Raw genomic sequence first — 23,716 nt, forward strand, 5'->3', positions numbered from 1 at the left:
AAAATTGCTGCATATAAATTTAGAAACACAGAATTAGCCATTCATACCTCGCCAGAGATGAATGCAGTGACACAGAAAAGGATCTGAAGACCAATGCAGAAAGAAAAAAAACCCCATGAGTTATACCTGAACAGTATTGAAGCTAATCCTGTGAGAGAGTCTCTGAGCAGTATGAAGTACTAGTGAAGCAATATTCCGTGTGTATCTCTTCTTCAGAGAAAAAAATGGAAAGGGTTTAAAAGTGGTTAAGCAAATAATTAAATATTTCCTGAAGAAACGTAAGTTTCTCAGTTTTCTTATCTGAGAGGAAAATGTAAGCGGCTATCAAGTTGTCTCTTAAACTACATATACCAGGGATATGCTTCGAAGAATAGTTCGTATGACTGTAGCATGGGTAAATCCAATTCAGTGGAAATTTCCACTCTAGAGTGTCTCCAATTGTGACACGTTTGTATAGAACTTTCATTTTGGACTAGATAATTCATTCTGTAACAATTGCTTGGAATTTAACCACACTGGAGCTTCCTGTCACTCAGAGGTCAGGAGGTTTCTACAACATATTATGAAAGACTAGGCTGGAAGAGAAAGGCATCAGGATGTTTTCTGACCAAAATGCTGATTCTTTTAAGAATTTTCAGGATTCGCTTGAGATGCTCTGAGTTCTTGTCAGGTTAAAACTTGGCAGAGGCAGTCAGAACAAGGAAGAGTTTGATGACTGGTTTCCTTGCTGAAGAGCAGATGCATGTAGACCACACTTTGTTCTTGAAGATCAGCTCCAGCCATTTGTCTATACCTTGAGGCTACCGTGCACAACCAGAAGTATCAATCAAGACCTGGATTTCCCCACAGAGAGATGAACATGGGATCCAGTGGCTGAGCCAGTTGTAGCAGGTTACGCTGGGAAAAAAACCAGGCTTTTTCTGCTAGCAGAAGAAAATGGGAGACCCACTGGCTGGAAGCCAGAGAAACCTCAGACTAAAAATACTGTATAATACTTCAACGCATTCCTCCTCATCAAGTCTATATGCAGGGACTTAGTTAAACTGAAGGAGCAAACCTGATAAAGAAGCCAGGGTAAATTCTCCAGTTTTGTTTAGCCTCTTACATATTCTTATATAAGTCTGGATTATCTCAACGGTTCCTACTGATTGGAATATCCCAAAATAAAGCGTATTTTAGGAACAATTTCTTTCCATCACATCCGTATCACTGAAACTGCCCTCTTCTTTGAAGTAAGTTCTGTTCTGATGAACTCCTGATGACTTTCCGAGTCTCTCCAGTTACCTCTGTTATTTCAGTGTTGCTCCACAATTTACCATTTAAGTTTATACATAGAATCAAGTTTTTACACAGGCCTGTAAGGCCACTGAACTCACCACACTACTTTCAGTCTTAAAAAATGTTTGCATGTGTAAAAATGCAAAATCAGGACTTCTGTGTCATCTTCAGATTAATTCAATTGCATCTGAATTACTCTGTACAAATTATTACCATTCAGAGAAATTGTTAAGAAATAAAAGTCAGTGTCATTGTCATCCACCAGCCTTCGAAAGGTTCCTGTCAGTGTGTTACAGTCATTTATAATTAGTACTTTTCTCTGCTGCTCTTTACCAAATAAGTTATGATATTGTTATTTCACTCAAGCACATGATCAGTTTAGGATGCAGTGCAAGAAAGAGTTATGCAGGTAATTCAAAAAGTGCTGTTACTCTTCTATCATAAATGGTACTACAAAAATGGGGTTTGAGCTGCTCACTTCTAGCTTTCTGTAAATTCAACACACATGACTCTTTTAGTTTATATATATGATAGCCCAAACCAAAGCAACTCACTTTCAAACAGTGCCTATACCTAGTCCATTTAAGTGGTCCTACCTACTAGCTGTTCTATTTGACTCAGATTAATACAATTCCTCTAGAACTTCAAAGAAAAAAACACCTATTCCTCCAATCCCCTTGTTATCTACTCTGTAGACAGACTTATGCATTCAGAAAAAGAAGTTGAACAAGGTCGACAAGAGCCCACCTGTAACCTTTTCTGTCCAGCTCAAAAAGGCTTGAATTTGTAGTGAAGGTGCTTTTTTAGCATTAGGCATATTTAACAAACAGAAAGTTGAAAGTAAATGAAAATTTGGTTCAATTTGCTGAGAGCCTTTTTTTTTAACAGATTGGCATAGTTTGAAGGTTTCCTTGAAACCACTGTAAGAAAATTATGTGCAAAGAATATAAGTATTTCTCAATACTTATATCTCTTTAAACTTTATACTAACAAAAGAAAATACTAAAAAACTTTTAAGAAAATAAACTGTATTTTAAACCACTGGGACTGCTGAATAACAAGTTCTTCGCTGTCACATCATGAACAAAGCACATAAGAGTGAGGATAATAATGAATAAACATCACAGATGTTCAAATGTAACAGTAAATCACTATTATCAAGCACTAAGAAACCAACGTTGTTATGACAGGCTTAACTCTGATCCAGGAATTTATACGAGAAGAAAACATAGGCCATATTATGTATTTTCCTAACAGATACTTTGAAATGGAAAAGAAAATATTAGTTGACATTTGCACCTGCTGACAGCTGCATTTCAACAGAGCATTTATAACTGCATTTAAAACATCAGATTACAAAACTACAGGGAAGATATGGCCAAAATTAAGTTAAGCTTACAGTACAGTTTCAGGCATGCTGACCAGCACATACCATCTAAAGATGTATAAATTAGAAGAAATGTTACAGTTATGGTACACCTGTATGGCTGGAACTAAGGAAATAACATTAATTATATTGTCAGTTCTTATGCTCTGCCTATCAATTATCTGTTTATTTGGATTCAACATAAATAATGGGCTCGCTGAACATTTAGGTCTGCAGTGACAGCTCGGTAAGTACTCTTTTCCTGCACACACTTTGTAGAAAGGCTCACAGCCCAATTTCTCCTACAGAAGAGATATCTGCTATTGACAAAAGTAGTCCTTCAAAATACTGACCCATGAAATTATATCAAGTGCATTGGCCATTCTGATCTGTTAGTGCTGAAGGTGAAGAACTGGAGGTAAAACACTGTTTTACGGGACAGAGTTCCCACATTTTGTTGTATGAAGTTTGGTGTAATGTCATGCAACAGCTTTTGGGGCAGTACCTTAAAAGAATAAACTCTTGGTTGGGCTAAACTTCGAGTGCCCTTGCTTAGGCTTTAGCTCCATTTGTTACAGCTGAAGCAACTTTACTCATACTCAGCACGAAGTACTTTGTGTATAAATGCACACTAAAAGTGATGCAACTTGCATCCTTTTAAAAGTATCTGTTGAAAAGGCAGATTGGCTCCAGCAAGTTTTAGAAAAATAGGCAGAATTGGTGCAGCCTGGTCTATTCTTGAGAAAAGCGTTACTCCTTTGTTTTAGTTCGAACTTCAAGGAAAATCTTGGGCTGAAACTATAGAGAGGCATCCAAAGAAGCAGAAAAATAGTATTTCCATCCTACTTTGTGGCAGACTGTTGAAGAGCACCAGAGGTCCTGAGCTCTCTGCAAACACCCATGAATTGCAATGCAGTACATACCAGAGAATCATGTTCTGCGAAACAGGTCCATTTGAGGTCACTTAAAAAAAAAAAAAAAAAAGGAGGAGGGAAAAATCTTTCAGACACCATTTTTCTATGTAATCTCTGAAAAAGAGGCAAGGCTGAAAATAGTTGATTCAGATACATGGATATTTATACCAAATATTCACTTTTATCTGAGATGTCCTGGAACACAGAACAAAACAAGGCATATAAGTTACCTCTTTTTCTCACTGAAGACTTCTTATCGACTTATTTACAAATGGTAATGTTAATAATATGCATACATAATAAGCTACACCTAGTCTTATAATCCCAACCACAGTTTGACAAGCAAAGCAAAATAAATTATTTTTTTAGCTAGTCCTCCTTCTTTGTAACTAAGTCTTTGAACTGGTACATTAGCATGCATATTCTTTTCTCTCAAACCACTTGATAATTTCTTTCACACCTGAGGTACACTATGATCATTAAGAAACATTCTGAAGATGCACAGCTGCACTGGTATCATTTTCGTCAATGCCTTTGAAAAATACTTCCATAATTTATCAGGGTTTTAAAAGACACAGGTTAAGAAAAGTATAATCAGTGGTGTTTCTGACTAGGATAACACAGCAGCCTTCTGAAGACGAGAAATGTGATGAGATCAACATACCTCACACAGACTGATAAATCATCATTCAGTGTGAAGAAGGGGTCTAGAGTATGACAGACTTTAAAAAAATGTTTAATAAATTTTTCCCCTTTTTTTTTTTTTGCCAGTCTTTACACTACATATTTTTATATCCCCTAGAATGATAATTTGGTCTTTCACTAAAAAGACAGACACACTGAGCAACAAATACCCTTTCAGTGCTGCTTTGTGATTTTTATGAGTGTAACCTGTGGAATGGTTCACATTAGCTCTGCATTATTAATGGAGTTGGATTACCACATTGCTTTTCGTTGTTATGGGTACTAATAACGTAAGTACACCGCTGTACCACACTGTTGTCTCTTCAGAGCCCTTCAGATCAGTTTTCTAACTCTCCTTTAAAATGCACGTTTCCAGCTTCTGGGACTTGAGCAGCTGCCCTGCTCCATCCCACGCGTGAGCGCGACCCCCCTCCCGAGCGCTGCAGCGGCAGGAGCCGGTGCCGTGCGGGAGGCCCCGCGCAGCGCACAGGTCCCGCCGCCGCGATGGGTGCCCCGCACCGCCAGCCGCGGTCCTGCCCCCTCTCCCCGCAGCCGCCGGCGGGGACGGGCGGAACCGCGCCGGGGAGCTCGATGCGCCGGGCCGCCTCCAGCATGGGAGGACTCGCTTTTCCCAGTACCGAGCCGAGCCTGGACTCACCAAGCCGCCCAGCGAACAAGTGGGATGCGGCTGAAGTTTTACTTTGCCGGTGCCGGCTCCCGCCGCAGCCGCCCGCGGGAGCCACAGCGGCAGCACCGACACGTTTTGTGGTTGAAGTTTGGCGGCGCGACACGCCGCCTCCCCTGCCCCTGCCCCCGCCCCCAGCCCGCCCGGAGCCCCCCAGCTCAGCCTGGGGCGCGATTCGCGGGTAGCCGGATCCCGGCGGGAGCAGGTGCGGGGTCCCCGCCGTACTCACCCGCTCCCCAGCCGCACGGTCAGCAGCAGCAGCAGCAGCCGGGCCCCGCGGCGGCGGATCCAGCGGGGCGCGGGGCCCCCCCATGCATCCATGAGCGTGAAGGCGCTCTCCCTTGCCCGAGTTTTCTCCGGAGAGGCTGGCGGATAGCGACCCTACCAATCCCACCACCCCCCGGCACACGGCAGGCAGAGGGAGCGGAGGGGAAGGGGAAAGGGAAAAAAAAAATAAAACACCCAAACAGGTAGAAACCCACTCTGCAAGGACCGAACAACTCGTCCAATAGGCTCATCAGGTTGCTTCATAAATTATCCTAAAAACTGCTGGGCGAATCAATCCCTAGCAGAGGTGGAGCCTCCTTTACTAGAAGGGAAACATGCTTGGGAGAAAGGGTGGCATTGATTTGGTATTTTTCTCCAAAGAGGGAAATGAAATAGACCATGTATATGTATATACATACATATACATACAAATATAAATAGGCAGAATATATAAAACGTTAAATGTATGTTTAAAGCTACACATAGGTATTTAAATATTTCTATTTTTGAAGCTACTCAGAGGGCGGCTCTCCGAGAGGCAGCCGGTCCGCCCTGCCAAGCGGAGACCCGCAGCCAGGAGCAGAAGCGCCGGGGGATGTGCACGGACACCCACGGGGACTGCGCGTCTCTAGGTCCGGCACGATCGAGATTTTGGGGAGGGCGGCCGCAGCCGCAGGGAAGGGGGCATCCGCCAGCCCCTCATTCGTCCCCAGGAGAGGGAGCACACCCCTCCAGCCGCAGTCCCTGAAGCCGTGCTGGAGGCAGGCGGCATGCTGGACCGCAAGGGCAGCCGCGGGAATTCCGCGCCCCCGAGACGCGAGCGGCGCAGGCTCGGCGGCTGCAGGCGGCTCTGCGCGGCCGCGGAGCGCCCCGGGGGGGACGGGCGGGAAGCGGACGATGCGCGGTACTGCGCTGTGAAATGCGCCAGGGCATGCAAAACGCAAGGGTATGGGGGTTTTTTCTTCTTTTTTTTTTCCTTCTTGTCTCCTCTCGGCTGCTTCCTCCTCCTGTCTCTCTCAGGACACGTAGGCGGGAAAGTAGCCAGACATCCCCCCCCCCTCAGCAACCTTGCACACACACCCCGAACCTGAGGCAGGAGAAGCACCGCGGCGGAGGAGGACACCAGCGGTTCCGTGCTCGCAGCTTTTGACTGGTCGTGGGGACGGGCGGGCACGTCCCGGCGGGACCAGCGCTTAGATAAACGCGTATTTCTTCTCTCGGCTTCAGGCTGTCACCAACCCAAATCCCTGGCCCCGGAGATGCCCTCGCTCGCAGCTCTCCATAGGGCACTTATGGAGTAACCTGTGCACCGAGTTCTCGGTGTAAGGAGCAAACCGTTTTACAGTCATCATCATCATCATCTTCCTTTGAGTCAAGTTGTCACTGCACAGAAATGTAAATAATCCCCCATCCAGTGGTTATTCCGATGAAAGGCAGTGTTTTGTCTTCTTTACACATCATCATCTGGTTATTATTTTATATACGCAGCTTACAGCTGCTTTAATGGTTAAAGAAGCTCACCATGCTTCAGAGAGCTGCAGTACATTAAGTGGAAATTCAACGACTTGAAAATTAATAGCCAGTCCTGGGGGTACTGGCAGACGGTAAAGGCACATATTATTGCATGACCTGAGGTCTCTTTACTGGTGGATTAACACAGCAGGCAGCATCCTACCATGATGGCAAAGGCATGAGCTCAGAGGAGAGCATATGCATGTATTAAAGAATAAGTGCAGAAGCAGCTCCTCTGCTGCAGCTGGTGGCACTAGCTCCAAGAAGCAGGATTGCTGTCCCCCTCAGCAAGGCAATAAGCACAGCCCACTCCCAAGTCCCTTACTCTCTGGGAAGTCCTTCTGCCCTGAAAATGGCCATTATCCTTAGGTTTATTATAAATCGATCTGTCAAATTGGCTGCATTTTGCAAAATATGCAATGAATGCTTATGTCTTTGCATTCTGATGTTTATGGAATCATTAAAGCTCTTTACCAGTCTATAAAATTCCAGCCTGTCACTAAAAGATATGCGGTTAAAGCGACTGCTGCGAAAATTTGACATAAGAAGTTTAAACATACTTACAGGATTCCAAGACATCTTCTTTCTACATGAACAGTTTGGAGCATCTATTTAAAACCTTAATTTCACCCCTGTGTAGATCCAGCAGCTTGCTAGCTGTGAAAGAGATGGAAGATTACAGCTGAAATAACATGTAGCATGAACAGTGAGAAAATGGAATTTTTCACTTGTTTTCAGGGTTTAAAACACTAAGGCGCATAAAAGTACTATTAAAAAAAATTATAATAAAAGCAGCGCCAATGATATTTCTCAAATGACACAAAACTAAGGATGACATCCTGCCAAGCTGGTTTCAGATAGACCCAAATCTGATTTTTTCTTGTACTTTACTGTAAACAATAGAAATCCATCCCTCTAATAAGTAGAGAAGAAAATTTTCCACGAATAAGTAAAATTCTAGATGAGAAATAGCTCTAAAAGTTTTGAAAAGCAAACAGGAAACAGAAAATAACAAAAAGTCTTTCACCATCTGGAGAAAACATGAAGAAAAAGAAATCAACTCAGATTTCCTGTATTCCTAAGGAAAATAAAAGAAGTGATAAATTCACACTAGTTGAGTGTCAAAAGAAGGACATGATACAGGATAATACACTAAAAGACAGTGAGTTAGTTACTAAAGCCTGTAGATATTTCTCATCTACTTGGTACTGGCACAGCTAGCCTAATAACTGTATTTAAATTCTCAGTTAAAAACACCTTCTGATGCTGGAAGTAAGAGGGCAATCTTTAAAAAAAACAGCACAGAGGTGAAGAAAGGAGTCAATTGTGTCACTTCAAACCTGCTAGGCATCATTTCAGAAACAGCAAATTGACCAAAGTTAAGCAAAACTGTAGGATTCACATCACTATTAATACTAAGAAGGAACAAACCAGAATGGCTTTTGCAAAAGAAAACCACTGTCTCTATCTTCTTCAGTCATATTTAATGAGTCTATCAATAGAAGAACAGAGCTTCCTAAGTCACTGTCCTTCAAAACCATTTTCAGTCTGGCAGTTATTTGCTAAAGAAGCTACATAATTCTGGGGTCAGTAGGAAAGTAAGACCATCTTTCAGAAACTGCTTGAGACTACCGTTGGCAATTAACTTTCCATGTTAAAAAGTTGAGTACTTACACATCTGCTCTTGAGACCATTTTATTTAACGGATTACTCACTGAACTAATGGTTTCAAAGAAATACAAAAATTTACAGATGAAAGTTTCAGATTGGTTAAGCCTATAGAACAAAAAAAAAGTGAATATATTGTTAAATCATCACAGTGTAGAATATCAATTGTAAAATGGGAAGTGATGACATGCTGACAAATGAAAAAAAAGAAAAATAATTCATGGGTTGAATTTGGTAAAGATTTTAAGTACCTAAATGTAAAATCACATCTCAGCTGTAACATCACATCTGCTGCTGCCTAGTAGTGGAAAATCCAAAGACATATATTCAGACTTAACTGAAATTTCTCCAGGACTTTAGAGGAATACCCATACAAACAACAGGAGGAGCACTAATTTGAGCACCTCAGCACCTAAATGCTGCCCAAGCTCACTGAAGAACTTTCTCTACTCTTCAGATTTAAGGAGTGCAAGTAACAAGATAATCCAATGTAAAAGACCTCTAAAACACAGCCAGACCAGATCACCAGTTCCCTAATTTCTTAAAAGTGTAATTATTAATTTGGATTCCATAGTAATACACCTAACTTCATGCGCTATAAAAGGAGCAAAGGCACTTAGCACAAGCTCTTGATTTCCAGTCTGGAAGACACCTATTCAACCTCAAGGTACCTACAATATGTGATTTGTCTAAAAGGACATGAGAAAGAATTTTCATGCTTAAAGCTGAAGTCCAAACAGAAGGAGGAGGAAAAAGTCCACCACTTTAATATATAAACAGCAATATCACTATTTTTCACCTGGGAGACTTCACACTTTGTATAGAAGAGCATTTTGATTCTTCACTATTCAATTGTTGAAGACCAGAGAGGAACTTAAAAACAGTCATATGTCATTTTACATAGCTGACATCCACCTTCTGCTGTATTTCTCTTGGATATAGCTACTTCCCTGACAGGAACATGTGAGACTTGATGCCATATTTGTATGGCTGCATACCATTTTGAGTGCATAAGAGCTTTGAAAACCTAGGCTTAGTGGATGGCCCATCTTCATTCACTGTGCTTGAGGGAACTTGATGGCTCTCATATGGTTCTGTAAGGATCACTTACCCTGCTGAGAGCAAAGTTATTCAGTGTGTGGAGACAGAAGAAAAAATTATTATTGTGTTCTGTCTTCCACCAAAAAAAGCATATAGAACAGCAAGCAAGAGATCAAGGACCATTGCAGTCATGTCTTCAAAAGGATAGATTTACATAACAATATTTTGATGAAATTGCATTTGTAGACCTTAACTGTGGATTCAGAAAACAATTCCTTGTGTGCACCTCACACCTTAGATTATTAGACTCAGAGAATACTTCAGGTTGGAAGAGACCTTTGAAGATCATCTAGTCCAATCCCCCTGTCATGGTCAGGGACGTCCTCAAAAAGTACACACATGACATTTGTGTGCTTGCATTTGAGAAAGCACAAACATAAGATCACAGTCACATGCATGGTATTTAAAACCTACAACCCAAATGAAAACAGTTCCATTCTTCTTAGGGAAGTTCAGAAAAAGTGGTTTTAAATATGCATCATCATGGTTAATCCTACCTGAATATTTACTATAAATCAAAAAAATATCTTAAACAGGATAGTAGCCTAGTGTTACAATAAATGTGAAAAACATCTCAAGAATAAAGAAAACAAATGCAAACATTTTGGTACTGGCCTTTTTAAAAGAGGCCTTTAAATCTGAGGATGGTGGATATCTGCAGGAGGAGGACAGAAAGATGCAGAAATGGAACTTCAGTGCAGCTTTCATATTGTGATTTGAACCACAAAATAATTGCTTTCAGTGAAACAGTCAACATCTTAATAGGAAATTTAACTGCTCACTTACGTTACTCATTAAAATGATTACTAACAGTACATCTTCAGCTGCACTTAAAAATTAAGCAAGAGAAGTAATCTCAAGTAGAGAAAAACTGATGAAGAAAGAGGACTGCACCTATCTTTGCATCCAGGGAAAGGGGAAGTGTTACAGCATATAAGATGATATTCCTTTACATTTAGCATGTTACACTTCCTCTCCTTTTAAGTAATGATGAAATGAAAAGCAAGTTCAAGTGTAGACACATCTGTGGTAACTAGGCTGGGGTGCTTAGGTACAGAAAGATAACTTCAAATCACAAACATTCGCTTGGTATTAATATTGTCACTGCCTTTCACTATACCTTCAAGTATTTTCAACATGAGCCAGCAAACAGCAAATAAATACATTTGGATCTTTCCTGTTTTACAAGACATAAGTCCACAATCCCTAACTCTTCTTTACCCTAAGAGCGCAATATTATCTTTGCTTCTCCCTCACCTATCAGACAACTTCCCAGTAAACAGACTAGGACCCTGGATTTCTCAGGAGCCTGGATTTACCATTTGTCAAGACACACCTTCGAAGTTAACAGGTTTTGATAGGGAATATGGTGACCAGTGAGAAGAGGGGTACTTCCAAGTGCAAGGCCCATGTATGCGGTAGAAAATGCAAGGAGTCTTACAGGGGACTTGGACATCAAGATGCACTCAATTTCATTTAGGAAGTTAAATTCAGCTTGGATAACCCCAAAGACATGTGCAGGAGGTGAGCACTATTCAAACTCTTCTCCAGTCCGTGCTCTATTTTCCCAGTCAAGGAAGTGACACAGTTCAACCCAGTGAACCCCACTGGCACAAATGTACAAGGAGTACATGGTACACATTGGCACTTCAGTGCAAATGAGGTGTGTTCAATTCACAGGTGGGCCTTGAAGTACATGATGATTGCAGCGGATGTGCTTACCAGGACTGCTGGAATATGCTGTGCTCCAGCACCAGTGGGTCTTCCATCTATGGAACTAGATTGGCACTAGTCTAAAGTAAATCCCCTCCAAACCACACTTACTGTGGGTGCTGCCTTCTGAGTACCAATGGATTGTCTCTGAAGATCTGCTTCTGTTTCACCCCAGTATCTGCCAATGTAGCCAAAGCCACAGCAAATTATTAGAGGACTAGGACCCTGGCATGAATCATGGCAAATCAGCATGCCAATGTATGTTTGATGTATGTTCACCCATATTTTGAAATCCAAAGCAAAGAAATCTTTTCATTTTGCTGGTTCCTCTTATCTCCAGCTAAGATGAAAATTCCCTTCAAGTGGTTAAGGATAAGAATAATTTCACAGCTTATAGGATGCTCTCAGGAGAATACTATTTGATTATCTGTCTGGTCTTATTTTTTTAGAGGCTAACAGGGCAGCTGTTCTACCTGACTACTGTGAGCACTTACTGTTCCAGCCAGATCAGGAGGACAAAGACATGTGAAAATGAAAAATAATGGGGCAGGCAAAGACTGTGGTCTGTACTTTTTCCGGTTTCAAAAAGATTTGGTTGATACTTGGCTCAGCCTTTGTTGAAAGTTGAAAGTGGCTTTTCAGTACACCCTATCCTGAGCAATCCTCCTTAGAGTATAAGAAGTTTTTTAATCTGCAAAGCACAAGAGATAAAAAGGTCTCTTCATAAGGCTGGTCTGTCTGATAATTGGAAAACATTTTCTCCAGAATGACAATTTAAACTCTTGGTAACAGTATCCCATAGCAAATCTAAAGGAAGGGTGAAATAATTCTATCCAGAACATTAACACTCTCTCTGCAATATATTATGTCACTTGCTGCACTTCTACAATTGCCATTAATTGACCTCTAGGTCTCTCAATTGGAACAAAAGTCTCAGATATGTAGAGATTGCTTTTTGGTATATTAGACTTTATTTTGCTGCCTTTTACATTCTCTAAAATTGCACTAAATTTATCCTTTTGCATCTCCATTTTTCTTAAGGTTCCTTTTCCATCTTCCAATTATTGGTTACTATGCTACACTTTGCAAAACAAATCTTTAATAACCAAATGGAATATGTCACAATCATAAGTATCTCCTGTGTTTCCTAGAAAAATAAGCTGAGCTTCAAATTATTTTAATTGCTGTTGGATATTCACTACATAATCAAAGAGAAGTGTTCTACAATATACCTTGGTGTAAACTCAGCTGTCAGGTCAATAGATTTATTTACAGTTGTAGGATTGGGTCAAAATACTTCATGTAAACCAGCATTGCTTCCTAGTTTAATTATTGAGAAAAAAATTAGTCTATTATGACAGGTCCTCACTAGATTGTGTAAGGAAAATACTGTTGATTATCAAAAATCATTTGTGGATCATATCAAACATTTCAAAATTTAGCAGCATTGAGATAGCATGGAGGTTAAAGAATATATTCATATTCCACTGTGTCATAATGCAGAAGTCTGCCAATATTTTAAATACATATTTCATGGTATGTTTTCAAAACTACTTCATTGCATCATCAGCATGAAAGTGCTTTGATTTTTATATTTTTTAAACTTGTCCCAGAGAAGAATAATTTTCCCTCTTAAACAACAGCAGAAAATAGGACTAGAAGATCCTTAGTCTTAGGTCTGTTGCTCCTAGACAAACTCATTTTTCTCTGGTTGTCTTTAATCACAGCTTGCATATTCTATCATTTGCATATGATGAAAATTCATCATTCTAGCATGACAAAAAAAATGTTGCTGTGCAGAGATAATTCTAGTGAATAACAGGGAAATCAACTGTTTTTGAAAGTGGATGAATTATCTTATGGTTTATCATATGCTCTCAGGAAGGCCATTATCAGTTATGATTATCAATAACAATTCACCCTTTTGACTGGAGACTGATGAAACAGTTGCTTTGGTTTGCACCATTGATGACTAGTCTTAAGAATGATCCTTCTCTGGAGTAAATCAACCATTCTCTTGAAAGTATCTCCTAAAATAATACCACTGACAATATAGGTGATAACTTAAATTATCTTCTGCTTCAGCTGTGTTGCAAATGATACTCTGTATGTCAGAGTCTTTGATTTCCCTAATAGCTGTTAAAAGCATTGCATGTTTTTATGAAGCTTCACCTCAGTTATCACACTGTATTAGCCATGTAAAACAGCTTTATTTAGTCTGAAAAAAGTCATTATAATTTAATCTGATTTAATAAAATAAACTGTAATTTAATTTTCTCATCTGTTTTGTTTCATATCTCCTTTACTTTAAAATATATCTTCTAAACTACTAATCTTTTTTTTTCCATAAATGCTCATTAGCTCCCGGCAAAACATTGTCCACCTACAGACTCACCTTTCCTTTTTTAGGAAGTATTGCAAAGGCTGCAGTATGTTAACAGCTGCCAGTCTCAGTGTGCCACAGGCTCATGACAGGTGTTGAGCAGAAGCTGCCGTTTGTGCAGTTTGACAGTGTCCCATAGCTGAAGAATTTTCATAATCTATCATCCATATAACTTTATCATAGCGTGCAGTTTTGGGCACCACGATACAAAAAAGACATAAGGCTATTACAGAGCATCAAGACATGGCCATGAAGATGATGACGGGTTTGGAGGGGAAGTTGTATGAGGAGTAGCTGAGGGCACTCAGTCTGGAGAAGAGGAGACTGAGAAGAGACCTCATTGCAGTCTATAACATCTTCACAAGGGGAAGTGGAGGGGCAGACACTGATCTCTTCTTTCTGGTGACCAGTGAAAGGACCCAAGGGAATGGCATGAAGCTGAGTCAGGGGAGAATTAGGTTAGATAACAGGAAAAGGTTCTTCACCTTTTCTCTTCCAGAGAGTGGTTGGACACTGGAAGAGGCTCCCTAGGGAAGTGGTCACAGCACCAGCCTGACAGAGCTCAGGAAGTGCTTGGACAACACTCTCAGGCACCTGGTGTGACTTTTGGGGATGTACTCTGCAGGGCCAGGAGTTGGACTCGATGATCCTTGTGGGTCCCTTCCAACTCATAATATTCTATGACAAATCCTGCTTCCTTCCAGATCAATACCAGGGCCTGGATGCCTATTTACAGCAGAGTTTGCAGCTCTTCCTGCATCACACTGTTTCTGCTATGAAAAGATTCTTTTCAGAGGACTATACCCCTACTTCCATTTTTCCGACTTGAATCTTTTTCACCCCAGACATTTTTCAAAGTAGCCACTGTAGTATCAGAGACTTTGTGTAATTTCTTAAACTACCTTATTAAGTTTCTGAGCTTGTTGCACACTGTCCACTTAGTCAAAAGAGTAGGGTTTGAGTGAAAAATCTTATGAAAACACAGAAAAAGACAGGAAGATATAAAGACAGTCACTCTTTTCAGTGTCAGGACTCTGCAGAGCCTTGTGTCCATCAGGAACCTTGCTTGGCTTTGCTCATTCCACAAATTGCTTCCAGTGGATTGTTACGCTGTCATCTGATAAAGTCCTGCCTCCAGGTTTTGACATTTGTAGCCTGCTTGTGAGCATTACCTGAAGTCCAGCTGTGCTCTCAGGAGATCATGGCAAGAATGGGATCTTTTGCTCAGCTTTGTTGTAGCTCCACATGCTGGGTATATAACAAAATAAGATCTGCCCCTTGTAATAAATGTTTGTTGCTTAGGAATGGTATTCTCCAATTCAGTATTCTCACTAAATCCACATACTGCTTCCCCTCCCACTCCCCTCATGGGCTGAGAAAAGAACTGGAAACAGCAATGAGATGAGAAAGCAAACAGTAACAGTAGTAAGAATAACAATATAGGAAAAATAAATGGTTTGCATGAAAGTGCCCAACAATAAACAAATATCAGACCACTCCATCATGACACTGCTTACTCAACCAAGAGAATCCCATTCCCAGCCAACAATGAGGTGAGGTGGTGTCAAATAACATCTGGGCCCTGGCCACACCCCCTCCCGGCTACAGCAAAAAATTAACCCTGTCCTGGCCAGAACCAAGACAAATGTAGCACCAATGGAAAAGACACACTCGTTATCTCTTGGCTTTGGGTCACAGTCACATTGTGCCAAGCAGTAGCCCCAGTGTAAGCCCAGACAAAGTGAATCATAAATGTAAAAAAACCAAGGATTGCCAGAGCCTGCTGCAAATGCAAAAAAATTGAATAGCAGTGGTGTGGTCCCCAGAACACTTTTGTAATGGTGAGTAAACACTAATTGTCTTTAAGAAGGAAAGCAGCTTGCATTTTCAGGATGATGGAGACTTTTGCTAGGAGCAAGTATTCTGGCTGGAACCTCATGTGAATTTGTTAGAAAGGAGCACCTATTTTTTGTTTGGACTTAGAATAAGCTGCTTATTCACAAACATACAAGTCTTCAACACTTGTGACAACTTGTGACTTAACACACTGCATCTGTTGAGGACAGATGAGTTAATAATCCTATTCAAGCCATTGATGATTAAGAATGTATTGAAAATAAATCCAAAGATTAAATTGCATCTAAATAGAGTTTGGATAACATAAAAAGGCAGGATATGTTACTAGGTCATTCTTCAGACTGAAGGACTGCCATCTCACACCAGCAGAAATGACTCCTTGTTACCCTTACTCTGACATCAACTAAGTAGGTGACCACTGTTAAAAAGCTTGATGTTGTGTAACTACATTGCACTTCCTGATTTGCAATTATGCATTTTTCCAGTCAATATAAAAATATTTCAATTTTTTTTCTGCATTTAATCTGTAAAAACACAGATATTTATAATGTCACTGATATTTTGATAGTTAAACACTTGGGAACTAAACAGCTAGGATAGCAATTTTAGCAACTGATTAGATAAATGTGACATACAATTGATTAGACATTGTCCTGAAGTACCTCCGTTAAGAGATTTATTTCCCAGAATCCCTGTGTAGTCCATGAAGATGAAGGTACCTATCTTTTGGAAGGTTCCATTTCTCTTCTCAACTTCATAGAGAGCATACAGTTTATCTGTGTGCCTAGTGCTTCCCTCCCATTTCTTTAGATATGTTTTGCTGTAGCTGGGACTACTGGTAATTACTCTTTCTGACAAATTACTGGTGTTCACTTAATTCCTGGAAGCTCAATACGGTCCGAGTCTCCCTTCTACCTTATGCCCCACTGTACAACCTCTTGTACTCTTCTCTCTGCAGTACAGCCCTGTACGTGCCGTGTGATCGTGCTCAAGATTATCTCTTCCATAACCTTCTCTGACACCAACATTAGACTGACAGGCGTATTCTTACCCAGATCCTCCTTCTGACTCTTCCTGTAGATTGGCGTCACATGGGCAAACCTCCAGTTGTCTGGGACCTCTCGAGCTAACTAGGACTGATGAAAAATGATGGAGTGGCTTGGTGAGCTCTTCCACCAGTGCCCTTAGTACCCACAGGTGAATTCCAAGTGGCCCCATAGATTTGTGAGTGTCTGAGTAGAACAGGTCACTAACTACTTCTTCCTGGGTTGTAGGACATCCTTGTCCCTGTATACCAACTCCGAAGGCTGGTTGTCCTGAGGATAACTGGCCTTTCTGTGAAAGACTGAGGTAAAGAAGGCATTAAGTACCTCATCCTTGGCGACAAGTATGGAGTCCCTAAGTACTTTATGCCTTTTCCTCATCCGTGGTGACAATGTTTCCCCCCATATCCAATAAAAGATGGAGATTTTCCTTTTCCCTTCTTTCGTTGTTAATATACTTATAAAACCACTTTTTATTATCTTTCACAGCAGTAGCAAGATTGAGTTCTAGCTGAGTTTTCGCCTTTATAATTTTCTCTCTACATGATCTAGCAACACCCTTGTACTCTTCCTGAATTGCCTGCCCCTTCTTCCAAAGGTCATAAACCCTTTTTTTTCCCCCCCTGAGTTCTGGCCAAAGCACTCTGTTCAACCATCCCAGTCTTCTTCCATGGTGGTTTGTCTTTTAGCACATAGGGACAGCCTGCTCCTGCATCTTTAAGATTTGCCTTTTAAAGTATCTCCCACCTTCCTGGACTCCTTTGTTATTAAGGTCTGTCTCCCAAGGGTCTCTCTGAACCACTGTCCTGAACAGGCGAATGACCCACCTGTGGATGTCCAATGTAGAGGTTTTGCTGACCACTTTCCTTACTTCACCTAGATTGAGAACTCTGTCATTTCATGGTCACTGAATCCAGTACAGCCTCCAACCACCACATGTCCCACCAGCCCTTCTCTGCTTGCAAACACCAGGTCTAATGGGATCCCACCCCTGGTAGGCTTGCTCACCAGCTGTGTCAGGAAATTACCTTCCACACACTCCAGGAACTTCCTAGACTGCGTCCTCTCCTCTGTGTTGAGTTTCCAGAAGACATCCAGCACGTTAACATCTCCCACAAGAACAAGGACTAGCAATTGTGAAACATCAGCCAGCCACTTATACAATACTTCACTTGCCTCTTCACCCTGGTAGTTTATAACAGGCTCCCACCAGGACATCTGCCTTGTTAGATGTCCCCTGATTCTTTCCCATAAACACTCAACTCTATTATCACCATCATTAAAATAGTAGACAATTAAAATACTTCCTAACATACAAGGCCCCCCACCAGCTCTGCTTCCTTGCCCGTTCCTTCTGAAGAGCATGTAGCCATCCATTGCAGCACTTCAGTCATGCGAGTTTTCCATTTTAATTCTTCATCTTTGGCTACAAAAGCATTTATAACCCTCATATCTCTAAATAATGGTGACTTTCCAATAACTTCTAGTCTTGTTTTAAATTTCGCATTTCTGCTTTTGTGTGGGATCTCAAACTATTGCTCAGGCTTGCAGGCCTGGAATATTATGTTGAATGTAGACTCTTCATCCTTATCCCCATATAGCTCTACCATGCAGGATAGCATAAACACATCTGTTGTATCAATTTATGTCTTCTTGGAGGGAAACAAATGTAAGATGGTATATTAGAGCAGCTGAAATAGCTGGAGAAAGCATACGAGCTTGCAAGTACACGGTGTCTTCACCAAGTCTGAAAAAACGGAGAAAAATTCCAAGCAAAGCAGAGATTAAGTGCAGTTGCTTTGGATTCACCATGGTTGCATTTGTCAAACAGACAAGTTGAAAGCAAAGAGCACTTAGCACTTGTTCAACAAAGAAATACAGGAGATAGATGAGGTAGGTTGGTTTAATGATCAATTTGCAATGTGGTTCTCAATCAGAATTTTAGGTTTGAATAGCTCCCTATATAGCTCTTTCTTCTAATATAGCCAGTCCACAGTTTTCAGTAAAGAATTCCAAATCATATTTTAAGTATGTAACAGTCAAAATGTCTGATCTTGAATGGGAGAGGGCTTGGTAATCAACATACTGGTCTGCCCTCATTCTGTTACCAACCTGCTTAAGGTGGAGTATATACCTATGCAAAATATAAATGGATTTTAAACAACTGTTGTTTGTGACCAGAGTTAAATTATGGTTGTAATAACAACAAGGTGGAATCAATGAGTTAGAAATAGCATCCCTACCAATGAATTTTTCACATGCAATGCACTCAAACAGAATTACTCCACAGTTAATCCTACACAGCTTTTGACAATGTGCAAAGTGCACTAAGGATTTGAGTTCAACTGTTCAAATCTACCCTTAGTTCTAGAAGCTACTAACTCATACTGACAAGTTATAAACACCGAAAGTAACACACTATAAACTTTTTAAAATAGCTGCTCCATTTCTAGTGACTGAAATCCCTCCTCTGGTAAAGTAATTCCAGTAACAGTGATACTGCCATAACTAATAGTATGTAATATTATATTAATAACATGTAGTTACTGAAACTTCTCAGTATACAAATAGATGTGCCTGTAGAGCATTCATTTTTGCGGCATGAACCCTTGAGTTACCCTTGAATGAGACTGTGTGCTTGACTGGATTGCGCTAATATGCTGCTATATTCCTGGCAAAGAACCAGCTCCAGGCTTTTGAAGAAAAACAGTGGTCTCCAAAAATTCAAGCATAAGATGCAGAATGGGCCTTAAAAGTGCAAGAGCAGGATCGCATCAGAGCCCTTAGGGCCGCAGACCAGGGTAGTACTGGATATACAGGTAACAAAGACAGCAAAAGTCAAGTATCTAACACATGGGAAACGCACTATATATACTAAAACCCAATGATAACAAACAATTTGCAGACCACCGAAGAAAGAGCAAATAATTTTGTTAGTAAACCCATAAATATAACACCAAGTGAAACCAGAAATGATGAGGAGGAAGTCCTACTATAACCACCATTTTCCTGTCAGTGAAGTATCTCAGATGCTGGATCCAAACTACAACTACACTCCCCTATTATATTCTGCTTAACGGTAACTCCATCAGTCTACTGACCCAGAATAATAGAGGTGTGTGTAGAAGAGACTAGGAAATCTGTGTTCAACCATTGTAGGATAAATGAGAAATTGTTGTAATTAGATAATTTCAAGTGTATGTGCTAGCATTATTGTAGCTAGATTAGTAATAAAATTTTGATTTGATTTCTAATACTTTAATTGGACTAATAATAAACTCCCGAGTTCGCATGACGTGTGTTTCATTAGCCCCCATGCACTGCACAAAGCATTTGGTCTGCTACCTTACCCTTAATTGTAATTTGAATGCACTGCTCCTTAAAGTTATGTAGCGTATCTCATGTATTATTTATTCTTCTTTACATATTGATCCAATGTAATGATAGACAAATTGTTAGGATAGCTTTTCTTTTAACAAAAGGCTGTGCATATATGAAGGCCTGGTGAGCAGGTATGTTTCATCACTTTTGATGCCATGACAATCAGAATAGTGGCAGTTCTGCCACAGGCTGTCCTAACACTCCGACGCTCTGGAAACAAGCAGGGATAGCAAAGGCTAAAGGCACAAGCTACAGCAAGGGAGGAGCACAAGCCTTTACAGCACTAGCTAGCTGCCATCGCCAAGTGGTGCTTCCTAAGCTGCACGAGTCAGAAGGCCTGTGTCACCCACAAAGAAGTTACCTGTACCCTCAGTTCACTCATACAGACACTGTTTGACTTCCTGTCCATCTCTGAAACGCCTGCATGCTCTGGTTGCTACAAATGCAGATGAAGAGGTAATCCCATCTTGGTGCAAGTCTGGCTAGAGGGTTTGTCTTTTCCACTCACAGTTCCTCTTCCAATGTTCCTGTAAAGCACCTGAGATCAAACTCTTCCCTTTGCACAGAAAGTTCTACTTCCTCCTGTCTACAGAAGACTTCTATCTAAAATTACAACATTTCTGAGACTTTACTGGGAGGAAATCACACCAAAAAAAGTTCCTTATATCTTTGGTATTTGTTTGAGTATAATTATTATTTTTCACTAGTAGAAGCATACCACATGAAACAAGGGTTTATAAGTTAGTGATAAATGCTCATGAAATGAACTTCTGGAATCCCTTATAAAAATCATGGCCAGTCAGACCAAGACACAGTTACAGAAGAACAACAAACTACTTTGTATACCAAAGCACTTTTTAAAATAATATATAGCAGCCCCTTGAACACATAACCCTTGCAAAAGTCCTTTCCAGAGAATCCATGTCTTTTTACGTCCCTGATGTGTCTGATTCCTTTACAGAGTTCTTAAATAATCTGCATCTTAACATAAATCAATGATCTTTAAGGAGAATATCTTCAGGAAATTCCCTTTAAAAGGAATAATACAGTAGCTTGTGATTAAATATTGCAAATTATCAATGTGTTTGCTTGTTACTTTCCCCATTCTGAATTGCCTAAACATAATTTTTAATTTGTTTTCCCTGTATCTACTTTGTAGAAATTCTTTCCACTTCAAAATACTGTTTTAGTCGTAAATCATAAAAGACCTATAAAAGCTGTCTTTAAGTGGTGTCCTGACATCCCTTAGGGACCGTCCAGCATTCAGCAGATTAAAGTGGTAGTTCTTCAAGACTGAAATGACATCTAAGTGTGAAAAGTACTTTTCAGAAAAAAAAAAAAACCTCTTGGATACTATAGTAGACAAACAAGTCTTTTAAAAGACAGCTCTTGCAGAGCAAAGTCACTGCCTGAGTATTAATATATGTCTCAAGTATTTTTTCGTACCCTAAATGAAAGTGTCTGGGATAAAAAAAGCTGCCTGTGCTCCCTCATTGTTTACAGTATGCAGCACTGAGCTTAGCTAATGCTTAGTCATCTCCCAGCTCTACCTGTTGCTATGTAAAGGCCTCTCTAATGGAAAACAAACCATTCACACTTAAAACTAATTGCAAAGTTACCAGCTGGGCTTTAAACAGGGCATCTTGAAGATGCTGTGGTGACTGGATATTGTGCAGCAGCTCTAACATTCTGACAAAATAATTAACTGTTTACAGACAACGAGCTAGAAATGTTCTTTTGCCAATAAACATAAAATGCTCACACCAATGAAAACACAACTAAAATTCAAATAAGTAGTGTAGGTAGATTTACTAGCAATACAAACCTGTAACAGAACTTAGGAATTATATTTGTGACACAATACCCCAGCAATTACCCTTCCATGGCTGCAGTAAAAGCAGCAGGGCACTGCAGGCTGGGAGGTTCATAATGTTGGAGGGAAGAGCTTCTTGGTTTAACAAAAGCTTCATAAATCTCAAAATCAAACTTACGAAGAGGTATCTGAGGGAACGAGACTTTGAGGTTGACCTTTCTTTGCTGTTATTCCTAGAGAAGGAAATGATGGAACCATTTCAGTCTTCCTGCTCAGACAAGAAAGTACAGATGTGTTCTTTGTGCATGCAAAGTAAGTGGGAAGCATTCTTGTGGGGCAAGTTAAAGGGCAAACAAGATAAAATTATTTTTCATGCAATTCATAGTAACTGAACTGGGAATGGAAATACTGAAGGAAAGGAAATTGTAAAACTCTGAGCTGTATTTTATCAAGAACTACAATGTGATCTGCTTTAAGATAATTCCCTGGAGATCAGTTCAATATGCAAGAATTAATATACGCTCTCACACAGCATTTCAGTAATAATTTGAGACACCATGCAAGTTGGAAGAGGTAGAAAATATCTTAAATAAATTTGAGTTAAACATCCCTTATAAAAATGTTGTGAGTTTACTGAGCCAACAAGCTCGTTTAGGGATATTTAGCACTTGTTACAATTCTAATTTTCTCCCACATTATTCCAATACTTAAGCAATCCTAATCACTTCTCAGTGGAAAAAAAACAGCACGCTACTTTGCCAAAATACACCAGGTAAAGTGATTGCTTACATCTGATGCATCTAGAGGGAATTTTATTCCCAAAAGTGCTTCTAAGGCACCTGGCTATCTTATAAACACAACAAATGTACTCCATCATTTTCATTATAGAGTACTAATGTGGGATTTTCTGGGAGTTAATAAAGGTTTGAATTGTCTCTAGGCCCTTTCTGAGCAAATTTTTGGTTTCTGTAGAAAGAAACATCTAATGATATGGATCCTCTGCTTGACTTAAATGCGTGTTTTCTTTGATGTCTTGGTAAGTTCTCCCACTGTCTCCAGCAAACTTACTGTAATTCTCCACCATGGATTTTTGGAATAACTTTCATTGCTGCTATTTCATCTTACACAAGCCCTCTCTTCTGCTGCAGAAGGATGGGTCCTAATCTGCATCCTGTCCTGCGCAGTCTTAAGTCAGTTTGTAAGGGAAAAAGAAGACAGCAAATACCCTGGCAGCTGGCAGTTCCCTCCCTGCCCTTGCTACCCTGCAGGAGCAGGAGGCTCATTGTGCTGTTTGCACCACCTGCAGCTCCAAAAACCTCTGAGCATCCCCTCCCTGAGCCAGAGGCTGAGCCAGCCTACAGGAACAAGGCAGAATTATCTCAGATGATTCAGAAAAGCTAAGGAAAGGATTATGGCTTTACATATATTATAAATGCTTACGCCTTCATACCTTCAAACCATCTGCAAAGGGTATTATGTAGCTGAGGTTTGCCTGTTATTTTGCCTGACTTCTCTCAGACGCATGCAGAAGTTTCTATAAACAAAAATGTTTCTTCCTCAGAGTTCTGTGCCTCAGAAATAAGAGGTGCATGGAATCTAATCTTCCTTGGGTTTGAGGGGAGATAGGGGACTCAGAAATTCTCTTATAAGCTCTCATACTTTTACAGAAAGAAATATGATATTGTGTATTGAGTCCAAGGAAAAATTCATTTCACTAAGCTAAGAAGAAATTCACTGGAATGAAACAAGTCAGGAAGACAACCAACACCAAAATCTAATAGAAAACAACCCCCCCAAAACCCCAAATGAATGGAATTTAAACAAATTATCTTCAGAAAAGTTTGAAGGTGTAAAAAAATTGGAAAAGTACTGGAAAAGCCTGACCCTAATGAAAAATTCTTTTCAACTAAACTAAGGAAAAATTTAGTGGGATTAAATGTGTTAGGAAAAAACAAAAGCAAACAGAAACCCCTTAACCAAATAGAATCTAAGCAAACTGGTTTTGAAAAAAGCTTTTCCTCCTCAATTGTTCAGCAAGTTTCCCTTGAGAA

At 40.3% G+C, this 23,716-nt stretch overlaps 1 protein-coding gene across 3 annotated transcripts in view; it reads right to left on the reverse strand.

Moving 5' to 3' along the window:
- The window catches only part of GABRG1 (gamma-aminobutyric acid type A receptor subunit gamma1), a 64,348-nt gene extending 58,768 nt beyond the window's left edge, over nucleotides 1-5,580 (reverse strand). Inside the window, exon 1 of one of the 3 annotated variants that reach the window (XM_032109568.1) lies at nucleotides 5,157-5,579. In XM_032109568.1, the coding sequence (XP_031965459.1) occupies nucleotides 5,157-5,248 (92 nt within the window). In that variant the 5' untranslated portion in view covers nucleotides 5,249-5,579. Of the gene's footprint in view, nucleotides 1-3,567; nucleotides 4,145-5,156 lie in introns of those variants that run through there. The other 2 variants (XM_032109565.1, XM_032109567.1) reach the window with 2 other exon arrangements.
- Between the last annotated feature and the right edge of the window lie 18,136 nt (nucleotides 5,581-23,716).

This window comes from Corvus moneduloides, chromosome 5 (assembly GCF_009650955.1).
Source record: "Corvus moneduloides isolate bCorMon1 chromosome 5, bCorMon1.pri, whole genome shotgun sequence".
Lineage (NCBI taxonomy): Eukaryota > Metazoa > Chordata > Aves > Passeriformes > Corvidae > Corvus > Corvus moneduloides.